Source organism: Neomonachus schauinslandi, unplaced genomic scaffold (genome assembly GCF_002201575.2).
Source record: "Neomonachus schauinslandi unplaced genomic scaffold, ASM220157v2 HiC_scaffold_30, whole genome shotgun sequence".
Lineage (NCBI taxonomy): Eukaryota > Metazoa > Chordata > Mammalia > Carnivora > Phocidae > Neomonachus > Neomonachus schauinslandi.
In genome coordinates this window covers 27,382-39,153 of record NW_025408732.1, presented here as the reverse complement: position 1 = coordinate 39,153, position 11,772 = coordinate 27,382, and the positions used below count along the sequence as shown (strand labels likewise).

Below are 11,772 nucleotides of genomic sequence, written 5' to 3'. Positions count from 1 at the left end.
AGTGACCGCCAGGTGCGTCTGAGCTGGGCATTGTGACCAGAGGTGCCCTCAGTAGAGAGTTCCAGACGGTACGTTAAGTGAATTCGCTGTGAATTGGTGAATGTTTTACCCTAGATCCGGAATGGTCTTCCCTGCATCTTATCACGGGAGATTGGAGACACGCATCCGCTCGGGCACGATGACGCCAGAGGCGGGCAGCTTTAGCAACAGGCGTTTCTGCCTCCCGGTCCTGGAGACTGGAAGTCCGGCCTCCAGGTTCCTCCTCAGGCCTCCGTCCTTGGCGTGTAGACACCGTGTCTCCAGGAGCCCTCACACAGGCCTCCCTCTGCGTGTGCCTGTAGCCTAATCTTTTCTTAGAAGGACACCTGTCATATGGAATTAGGGTCCACTCTAGTGACTTTTACCTTAATCACCTGTTAAAGGCCCTGTCTTCAGATACAGCCGCATTCTGAGGTCCTGGGGCGGGGAGCACACAGTTCAGCCCCTGACACCAAAGTAGAGAAGATGTCATGAGCCCCGTGCCACCGTCCCCGCCTCGGCAGTCTCCAGCTTATGGCCGCTCTGGCCGCATGGACACCCACTCTCCTCCCGCCCACGGTGACTGGGAAGGGAAGCCCAGCGTCACCATTTCAGCCGCGAATGCTCCGGGGTGTATCTGCACCCAAGGAGGAGGACTGCGGACCCCACACAAGCCAGTGTGAGCAGCACAGCCCGCGTCCCCGCACGGGTGCTGAGCCGAGCGCACGCATCAGCCCCGCCAGCCCCACGGCCTCACACACGCGCTCACCTGCATGGCCCCTTCCAGTGTGTTTGGGGCATTTGTCCGATTGCCTCCCCTCATCTTCCATGTTTTCTGGAAAGTGGTCCTTGATCCAGAACTGAAGAGATGCCATTTCTGTTGGGTTGTGCTGTGGGCCCTCCACATACGGCCCGTGTGTGCGTGCCCGTCCCCGTGTGCGCAGGCCCGTCCCTCAGCCGGTGTGCGTGAGCCCTGAGGTTCTGGGGAGGCTGTGGGGAACGCTCCCAGATCCCCCCTGTGGCTGCCCTGAGGGACGATCTCATGGGACAGACCGTGTGGGCCAGCGTCACACTCCTGCGTCCCTCCAAAGGCGACCAGCGAGGTGGGGTGCGTGCAGACGTGCGTGTGCGCCCGGGGTGATGGATGCAGCGTGCAAGCACGCGTGAAGTTCCCGTCAGTGCTTTGATCTTATCATTCTGCCCCTTATTCAGAGTCCAGGGGCTTTGGCCGCCTTCCTGATTTCAGCTGTACCCCACTGTTCCGGTTCATCTTCCATGTTTTCTGCCCCGGCCTGGAACTGGCTTTGCCCAGGAGTCCTGGCTCCTTCAGGCAGGGAATGGCGTTCAGAGCCCACAGGCAGCCGTGACGTTCCCCCTGCACCTCGGTGGGTCCCCACTGGGGTCTGCTCACCGGGGACTCCTGATGGAGCCTGCCAGGTTAGAATGGCTGCTCCATGACACAGAGGAACCGTGAGCTTGCGTGTCCGCGTCTGTTCACGGTAATCCGCTTCCCGATGGACAGTGCATCGTAGCCAGCCTCCAAGGCGCATAACCTCGCTCAGCTGGGGAGTCTGAATGTAGGTTCTCCTAGAACTGGGTTGCAAACCCTCAGCTCGCAGGAGGGGTGAGCACACGGTTTACTTGACCTGGTGCTTCTGACTGGGCTGCTGAGGGGCAGTGGGAGCTTCGTGGAGGGGGCGCAGACGCAGGTCCCACGTTGCCTGCTCGGTCTGCAGCATTCTCCCCTGATGCTGCTGCTTCGTCCTCCTCCGCCCCCACCCAGGGCCGTCACCCGGGAGCGAGGCCAGCACTCTGTCCCCGAGGCCCCTGCCCTCCCGCCCACGCCTGCCCCCTCCCGCGCCGCTCTCCGTCCATCCCTGCCTGCATAGGTAGCATCTGCTGACCCACCTCCCGGCTCTGAGAGGGGCTTCTGTGGGAGTGGATCCTGGGCGCTGTGCCCGGCCGGGGGTCTGAGTCAGTGTCCGGCACAGAACTGGCTCGTATTTGGGTTGTGGGAAACGGAGCCCTGCCCTCTCCCCAGGGCACCTCCTGCCTCCCTGCACGTTCCCCCCGGCGACTGTGATCCTAGGGCTCTGTAACTCCGCGGGCTTGCCCTCCAGGCCGGCCGAGGAACAGAGGTGCCCCTGGTGCCTTGGGGAGGGAAGCACCGAGTCCAGCCTTGCCGCTAATTACAGTGCCTTGTGAGCGCTCAGCCGAGCTGTCTGGAGACAGCACGACCGCTCCCTTTCATCTGACCCGTGTCCTTTGTTTTCTGGTCCAGGAGGACTTTCTACCAGTGTCTTTTCGGTGATTGTGGTCTTCCCGCAACCCCAGCACACTTGAGAACGTCCACGTGGCTGACACGGCTGTCCTGGCTGTTGTCCTATGGCTGGAAACACTGAGTGTGCTCGGGCAGGCTGAGGCCCTGGGCCGGTTTGCACAGGGCGTGGTGGACAGCGAGGATGCTGGGAGGCCAGTGGCCACGCCTGGGTGGACACGGGCCACAGAGCCTGTGAAGACAAGTGGGCCAGGAGGTGCAGGAGAACAGGAGGGTCCAACCAGGGGGCAGCCTAGAGCTCAGGACAAGTGGTCAGAGCCCACAGAAGGTTCTGGAAAGGGCTGCATGACGCCTTCCAAGTCCTGCCCCTCCTGGGGACAGTTTCCCCTCCTCCGGGGCAGGGCTGAGCCCGGTGGAAACACGCAGGCCCTCTGGTTGGGCCAGGTGAAGGCCGAGTCCCCCCTGCACCCTCTGGGCTCCTGAGGGGGCCTGCCTTCCCCAGGCAGTTCACACAGCACTGCATAATCTGCTAGTAGAACCGCTTTCTGCCCCGCCCTTCAGGCCGAGCCACGGCGGTTCACTGTGGGTCTGTGACTCTCAGACCACATCACGTGTCCACCTGCCCACTCATCTGCCCACTCATCGCTGTGTGTTCTCAGCGTGACTGTTGAGAAAGAGGGTACTTCTGAAAACAACACTGGGACATTTGCCTCAAGAAATTAAAAGGGACATTAGAGTCGAGTCAGAGAGAGTCTGTAGGAGCTAAAATTAATATGACCGACTGGTCACAGTAGAGACAGTAAATACATCCAAAACTGGCTCAACAAACAGATTAATAAACTAGAAGAATATCTGTCAACGTAGGCTGAGAAGTTTTAGAGGCCCAAATAACAGTAAGTACACAATGGGTCGGGGCCGGGTTGTCATAAACACACGGGAGAATGTGGGCAGCTTCATTCGATTATCTTGAAAACACACGATGGGGAAGTAATCGGGGGAGAAAAAAAGTCTGGGGACTTTCAGAGAGGATTTACCTGACAAAACCCCTGAAATAAATTCAAGCAAAAGTAGAAATCTAGATAAACAGAAAAAAAAAGGAAAAAACCCAGCAGTGAGATATATATAAGTTGGTAGAAATTCCCCTGAAGAGCCGGCTCGCTGGTGTGTGGACGTGACTGCAAGGCCCGCCCAGGGGGAAGTTGTGTGTCAGCTTGCCCCTGACTTGCCCCCGGATGCATGCTAGCAAGCAAACTCAGCAGCTCTGGAGAAAAAAGAAGCCCCAGCGGGGAGCCAGCCAGCACTGTGACCGAGGTTTTCGCATTGGAAACGCTGTGGGTGCGGCGTGTCGAGTACATGGGCTGAGTGAGCTCGAGCACTGTAATCTCCCCGCTAGATGCAGGAAGGACAACGGGTGAAATTCAGCACATTCACGACCTGAAGCAAACGCAACTCTCAAAAAACCAGGGGTGGGAAGGTACGTTCTCATCAGGGAAGAACATTTGCTACAACTTAGAGTAAGCACCCACTTGAAGGGAAACATTGTCACCAACGTCACCCACAAGATGCAGATCTGCTGACTCTCCTGCTCAGCCTGGAGGTGGTGCCCGGACGGGGAGGAGGTCCGCACTGGCCCAGGCCACTCCAGCTTGCCGTCACCTGCCGGTCATGTGGTGATGCAAGACCACACGGTGCCACGGGCAGCTGCAGGCCACGTGGGATGGTTGGGACTCAAGATGAGCTGGAGCATCAGATGAACGCTGGATTTTCAAGATGTTATGAAAAAGTGTGAAATATCTCATTCATAATTTTTGTATTGAGTCCGTGGTGAAATGATAGTATGTCAGATATGTGAATTTATTACATTAATTTCATCCCCTTTTATGTTCTATATGTGGTCCCTAGACAGTTTAAAATTACATACGTGGGGGCGCCTGGGTGGCTCAGTTGGTTAAGCGACTGCCTTCGGCTCAGGTCATGATCCTGGAGTCCCGGGATCGAGTCCCGCATCGGGCTCCCTGCTCGGTGAGGAGCCTGCTTCTCTCTCTGACCCTCCCCCCTCTCATGTACTCTCTCTCATTCTCGCTCTCTCAAATAAATAAAATCTTTAAAAAAAAAAAAAATTACATACGTGGCTTGCATTGTATGCCTATTGGGCAGTGCGGTCTTGATAGAGGACCCAGGAGAATGTACGGAGGGTCTGTGGGGCAAGTCCGCATGGCTCAGGTGCAGGTAACAGGGACCCAGCCAGGTGAGCGGCTGTGGGGCCCTTCGGCCTGGGTCAGCCAAGCGGCTGGAGACATCACTGTGCACCTTCTCTTGGCCTGTCTTTTCTATCCTCTCTGCACCAAAACCCTGCATTTCTGAAGTGTGTATTATTGCAAATAATTATAAATTGCATCTATTGATCATAAATCCCTTGCAAGTTTTAAGTTTTGTCATCCCTCCCCCCGCCCTGTTTTCTAATTGGCCTCCTGAGATTAAGTTTGTCCCAAAGCGCACCATTCCTGAGTGTGTACCCCAGGTGAGAGCCAGAACGTGGCTGTGTGCCTAGGAGTGCTTGCTTTTAGACCCAGCCAGCCGTCCACCGTGACTCTCCCTGACTTGGCCCCTCTGGCGAACATGTCCGTCCTTGCCCCCACCCTGTGTTTGCAGCTGTCCCCCTTACTGTAGGGCCTGCCCGTCCCCACAGAGCCCCTCCCATGGCGTCTTCCCAACCAGACCCGTGGGGGCGTGTGAAGCCTCCCAGTGCTGCTTGTTTGAAGGCGGGCTGGCTGCACCCTGTTCTCTGCTGGGCTCCTGCCCGTGACTTCCTGGGGCTGGAGAGTCACGTGGAGTCCCTGGTCTTCTTGTGGCCACAGTCCATCTGGCCAGCTCCATACCTGCTGGCCCCCTGCATGGCAAAGGCATCCTGTGTTGGGTTGGGACTCGGGAGGCTAAGAAGAGCAGGGCGCGGGTGCTGGGCCCGCCTAGAGAGGGGCTTGGGTGTGGGACTGCAGGGCTCCAGGATCCGGGCGAGCTCTACGGTCCATTTGCCGTTGCCACACGGGGGACTCGAGGCTGGAGTGGGATGGGGCGCAGCAGCATGGTCAGAGACGCTTGGCAGGACATCCTGGCCACCTGCCCCACCATCATGTGAGGGCAGCGCCCTGGGCCCGGGGCAGGCACCGCGTTTCCATACGGATCCAGGCCCAGCTTCGCATGCGGAGTCCAGAGGACCAGTTCTCCGGCGAATGGTTCTGGAATGACCTCACCTCTGTCTTTCCAGATCGTCTTCATGACGCTGACACTCTTCCCCATCCGGCTGCTACTCATCGTTACCATGATGCTGCTCGCCTGGCCCTTCACGTTCTTCGCTACGCTGGGGTCCTCAGACAGGGAACCCGAACAGCCCCCGGCCACGTGGAGGAAGTAAGTCACTTGTGTGCAGGTGCTCTGACATGTGGGGTCCCAGCGCCCCTTCCTCCTTTCCGCAGCTTCTCCCGTCCAGGACACTGCCAGCCACATGCCCCCTTCCTCTCTGGGGGTGGCTGGTTCCATTCCCTGGCACACCCCTGCCCCAGTCCTGCTCCAAGGTGTTTTCCAGGGTCCTGCCAGCCACGCAGCTGCTCTTGGCGTGTCCTCAGCACAGAGGCTCCCCTGTGCTCAGGTTTCCGCATTCCCAGCCCTGGAAGGCTGTGTGTCGGCCAATGTCCGCCCAGTGTGCTGGTCTGGTCTCTGCAGGGTCGAGTGCCCCCCCTTGCTTCATAGACCCAGAAGTTCCCTTGTGCTTACTCGTTGAATATTAATAAAGCACAGCCATCTATAGATGGACGTGTTTTGAATACATCTTTTTTTTTAGAGGTTTATTTATTTATTTTAGAGGGAGAGAGAGTGAGCATCTACACATGTGTGCACAAATAGGAGAGGAGCAGAGGGAGAGAAAGAATCCCAAGCAGACTCTCCTGAATGCAGAGCTGGGGGACTCAGTCCCAGGACCCTGAGACCATGACCTGAGCCAAAATCCTGAGTCAGACGCTCAACTGACTGAGTCACCCAGGCACCCCATGTTTTGAGTACATCTTAACTAGAGACTCAACATGGACCTCAAAAAATTAAATTAAACCAGAATATTTTTTTGTTTATCCCTAAAGCTGTTCTTAAAGTATACACCATTAGTAATGAAGATGCCGAGATATAAGGACTTTGATAAATATTTCCAGCATCTTAGAAGTTGTCGTTTCTGTTGAAAACCCAGAATGCTGCCAGTTGTCCACATCTTAACACCTCTCATCAACCCCTTGGGGTCCTCAAACAGTTGATGCAGAAACAGAAATATCATCAGCTTAGCCCAGGGGTCCCCTAAACCCGGCCATATCCAGCCACTGCCTGTTTTTGTATGTACAGTTTTTCTGGAACTGAGCCACGCCAGGACCGCCTTCACGGAGGCAGAGGCTGTGCGGCCCACAGAGCCTCAAATATTTGCTCCTCGCCCTTTGGGGCTTAGCAGATAGGCTCAGTCCTCCTTCCCTAGGAAGCGTCTGACCGACAGGAACACAATGCCCGCGAGAGGCAGGTGGGACCTGCCGCGTGTCCCCAAGGTTGGCTTTCCCGACATGCACCTGCCATGGGCATGCACGACAGTGACGTGCGTAGCAAAGACAGCGAATTTCGATTCGCGGTTTCCTGGGCCAGCGAGGCGTGTGGCTTGGCCATGCTTGGGGACGGTCCAGCTGACCGGGGACTCCTCACGTGGCTGTGCACTTCTCACGGTGTTCACGTTCTTAGACCATGTCAGAGTCAAGTGAACCATGGTCTTCCTCCCTGAAAGACCAGAAGGCAGGCCAGGATCCATTCCCACTCCAGCCCCAGTGCAGCGCCCGGCCCCGGGGTGCTAGGAAGTGGGTCCCGAGTGGGGGGCGGGGAGGAAGTGGAGCGGGGAGGGTAGGGGGTGGGAGAGGGAAGGAATGGAGGGGTGAGTGGGAGGGGGAGGGGGAGGGAGGGAGTGTAGGGGCTGGGCTCCCCCCCACTTCGCTCACCCCCCTGCGGATTCTCTTTTCCGAGTGCGGGACTCTGGGCTGTCCTCCGTTTCCCGTACCAGCTCTGCGCGGCCCCACTGGGCTCGTTGGGTGATATGGGCCTCAGCTGACGAGCACCAGCAGCACTGCTTCGGGGCGCCTCGTGTGCCCTAGCGTGTGCCCTAGTGTGTGCCTGAGCGGTGGCCCTCGCGGCAAGATACAGACACGTGAGGTTTCATGAGAGCTCTGGGTCTCTGCGTGCGTGGAGACTGCTCAGCACTGTGTTCACGTGTGCATATTGCGCGTCCAAGCACTGTGTGTGTATGGATGTGTATATGCGCACGCGAGTGTATCTGCGTGTGTGACCGTGTGTGTAAGCGTGCACATGTGTGTACATGTGTGAGTGTGAGCCTGTGTGCGCATACGTGTGTATGTGCATGTGGAGGTATGTGTGAGTGGATGCATATGTGTGCATATGTGCATGTGTATGTGCGTGAGCATGTGCATGCATACATACGGCATTGTGCGTGTACAATCACGTATATGCATACATGTGCTTGTGGGGGGGCATGTGTGTGTCTACATCTGCACATGTATATGATGCATGCACGTGGGGGTGTGTGCATGAATGTGTGTGCACCCAGCCCTTGGGGTCTCCACGGAGCAGGATTTCAGGAACTCCATGCACAGCCCAGCTCTGGGTCTGGTGCTCCAGGGGAAACGGGACGGTCAACACTGAACTCCTTAAAGGAGAACATGGTGACAGAGTGCCTGATCTGGGGACTCGGGAGTTAGGGAGAAGTGGGTTTCGGAACAACAGGTTTCAGAGTCCGCAGGCTTGTACCGAAGAATCCTCATGGAGTCAGCGGGGAGGCACATCGTTCCATGCTGTGCAGAGTTGTGTGGATTTGAATAGATTGATGTTCCATCAGGGAGGATTTTTGCTGAATATAAGTTAGTGTCATTCAAACTTCTTAAAATAAAAGCCTTGGGTTTTCAATGAAAGGAGGAATGACACAATTTCCCCAAGACATTTACTCAAGGTTACTTTCAAACCACAAAGTAGTGTGAAAACCAGAGCATCTTCTTGCAAAACCTGACCGGCAGACCAAGTGTCCTCTGGGTGCTGCCCTGTGGCCAACTCACATGGTTAGAGGATGTCATAACTCCAGCCACTGTAACCACGTGCGACGGGCTGGGGGCCTAAATGACAGAAGGTTCCAGAAGCTGGGAGTCGGGAACCCGCGTGCTGGCAGACCCGGTTCCTGGCCTGCAGACGGTGCCCCCTCACTGTCCTCCCCTGGCGGAAAGCTCTGCTCTCCCTCCTACCAGGATACCAGCCCCCAGGCATCAGAGCCCCACCCTTACGACCAACCGCAGTTAACCTTATCTCCCGTTACAGTCAGACTCACGTTTTGCCTGTTGCTACAGAATAATGAGCACTGAGCGTAGCCTTACAGTTCTGCCCCCTCGTGGTCTCGCCGCCTTGCTGGAATTACGCTCTCTTCCCAGAGTCCCAGAGCCTCTGATCCCCCACAAGTCACTCTTCTGCCGGATACAATGCCTTCCTGCAAATCTTTTGGCCATGATCTATCTCCTGGGCCTGGTTTGGGCTTTTTCTTTCTTTTTTCTCATTTTTCCCTCTCAAGATTTCCTGGAGCGTAGGTTTTATCTCAGAAAGAGGACAAGCAGGAGAAACTCAGGTGCGTTTTGTGTCTGAAGGTGTCTTCATTCTCCCCTCAATGTTGATGGGTAGCTGGTCCGGGCAGAGAACTATGGGTTCCAGATCTTACGGCCCCAGAGCCGCGAAGCTGCCGGCCCCTTCAGCGGTGACGCTCGGGGAGCCTACATGTTCCTCTCTGTGAGTTTTGGACTCTTCTCTCTGTCCTCAGGAGTTTGAGAAGTTCTCAAGGAAATTGTCGTTTTGTCTGAAATTCATTCTGCTCCTTGACGTGGTGCTGAAGATCTGTGTCTGTCTTCAGCCCTAAGAAACTGTTCCCTTCCTGTCCGGGGTGCTGTCCCTTTTCTCCGGCGTGTTCCAGAGACTTCCTTCTCATCCTCCAGCTTCCCCGGGGAACTGGCTCTTTGAGCGGTGACATACTGGATTTCCGAGTGTGCGTTCTTGTTCTCTGTCCTGGATTCCATCACGACCTGAGGAGAGTGTGGACTCCCAGCCTCTCTCCTGACGCCAGCCACCACGTCTCCTCGCATCAGAGTCTCTTCTCTGCCCCGTGGCTGGTTCTGCTCGCGTCTCAGATTCTAGGGCGCCCTCCCCCGCCCCCGGGGGCGATGAACGGAGGATGCGGCAAAGGCTGGAGGTCGCTGCCCTTGTGCCTGTAGTTCTGTCTCCCGACTCACTGCTCCCGGGAATCGCTCTGTGGGCACCTCGGGCTTGTCGCTGGCTGCCTCTGCGGTGGGCAGGGGGCGTCGTGCGGGGCTTGCTCTGGGCCTGCATCTGCACCCACAGGCTGGCTCTGCCCGGTGCACGGTCTCACTGGGGCTGGAATTCCTCTGAGATCTTGAGAGAATCGTTAGGTGTGGTGCATCCATCCTCCCCCCCGCATTTCTGTTTAGTGTCCTTTGGCCTTCGGACCTGAGGGCTGGTGGGTGTGTCTCTCACAGACACATCCGGAGGTCCCCACTTCTGAGCAGCTCCCTCTCCGCCTTCCTCAGAGTACGACTTCCTGGGCCTGGCTCTGGGTCCCCCTGCACAAAGCCTCATTTCTTCCTCGTGTACCAGTGGATATCTCTTGGCTTTTATTTCTGAACGTGTTCTTATGAAAAGTAGCGTGCGTGCAGACAAGCGTGTTCAAAACTATGCGGTTGGACAAATAGTGAAAAGTGCATACCTTTGTTCACACCCAGTGCTGGAGATGGGGCATCAAAGCCGGGCCCCAGCATCTCGGCATACAACCACACACTGACCGTTCTCCATCCCAACAGGGGCTTTCTCGACGTGGCTCCACCAGGGGCTTGGTGCTCATCTGGGGATTGGCTACTGCTCGGCGCTGTGGGGCCTCACCTTCCAGGATGCTCTTGAGAGGGTTTTTAAGCCCGTTGGGGACCAGTCCAGTGAGGTTTCAGGCTCTTAGGTTTCTGTTGTGCAGTCTGACCATCTGCGTAACCCAGCAGCCCAGTGTGACGTGGCTCCTTACAGAGGTGACCCCTTCTCCTGGGCCCGTGGTCACTCACGTGCCGGGCCTTTTGCCTCCGTGCAGTTTCAGTGACGTGGGTCTTCATCTAGTTGCAGCTGGTCACAGGTGACACTGAGAGGGATGTGCAGATTTAAATGCCTAAATTCTCGTATGTTTGGGGCGCCTGGGTGGCTCAGTCATTGGGCGTCTACCTTCAGCTCAGGTCACGGTCCCGGGGTCCTGGGATCGAGTCCCACATCGGGCTCCCTGCTCGGCGGGAAGCCTGCTTCTCCCTCTCCCACTCCCCCTGCTTGTGTTTCCTCTCTCGCTGTCTCTCTCTCTGTCAAATACATAAAATCTTTTTAAAAATAAATAAATAACATTCTCATATGTTTAAAAAACAAATAGGAAGCAAGTTAATCCAGGCTGATTGTTATTTTATTTTCCACATTTATCCATCTAGTTTCATCGAGAAGAGTCTTGCTTTAGTAACATGGCATCTGATTCTGGGACCTCAGAAGCCTGAGGGCACGGGACGGGAGTGGCTCGCCACAGACCTCTGCCCCTGGTCTCAGCCCCAACGTCACTCCTGATTTTAATGGCGTTTTAGATATCTTAGTGGGTTTTTTTTTTCATTTATGCTAATAAATCACCTTCCAGCACTTAAGGTCCCAGTGGCTTTAACATCATCTTTGTCCTTGCTCTGCTTACTCTCTTCAGGAGTCGGTGTCGGTCTTCGTGATGCTGTGTCTCGGGGCAGAGACAGCACTTCTGTTTTCTTGGCTAAATTAATAAAAATGCATCCCACCCCACGTTTAGTAGAGGGGAGGGAAGCACAGCATCCGGACGATGCAGTAACCGCTGTCGTGGGGTTTGGGTGGGTCTAGAGCGCGCCCTGGATGACCCGCCCGAGGTCAGTGCCAAGTTTCTAGCGTCCGTGTCCACGGGTCAGCCTTGCGCTAGCGAGCTGACCACGGCGCCCGTGACACCCCTGCTCTGGCCTGGGGTAACCACAGCATCTTGTTTTGCAGGGTTGTGGACTTCCTGCTCAAGGCCATCATGCGCACCATGTGGTTTTCCGGCGGCTTCCATTGGGTGGTCACGAAGGGGCAGCAGGCCTCTCCGTCTGAGGCCACCATCCTCACCCTGGCTCCGCACTCCTCCTACTTCGATGCCATCGCTGTCACCCTGACGATGTCCTCCATCGTGATGAAGGCAGAGAGCAGAGACATCCCAATATGGGGAAGTGAGTGAGCTCCCCCCCCGCCCCCCCCCGATGGGAGGAAGGGGGGCCCCCCCCATCCTGCTGGGAGGGGACCAGACCCCCCCCTCCTGCTGGGAGTGAGCG

The 11,772-nt window shown here is 56.4% G+C and overlaps 1 protein-coding gene across 2 annotated transcripts in view; it reads left to right on the top strand.

The window, feature by feature from the left end:
- Positions 1-3,059: 3,059 nt before the first annotated feature.
- The window catches only part of LOC110577685 (lysophosphatidylcholine acyltransferase 1-like), a 31,493-nt gene continuing 22,780 nt past the window's right edge, over positions 3,060-11,772 (top strand). For both annotated transcript variants that reach the window (XM_044912053.1, XM_044912052.1), the window contains exons 1-3: positions 3,060-3,189; positions 5,562-5,704; positions 11,456-11,670. In XM_044912053.1, the coding sequence (XP_044767988.1) occupies positions 5,571-5,704; positions 11,456-11,670 (349 nt within the window). In that variant the 5' untranslated portion in view covers positions 3,060-3,189; positions 5,562-5,570. The remainder of the gene's footprint in view (positions 3,190-5,561; positions 5,705-11,455; positions 11,671-11,772) is intronic.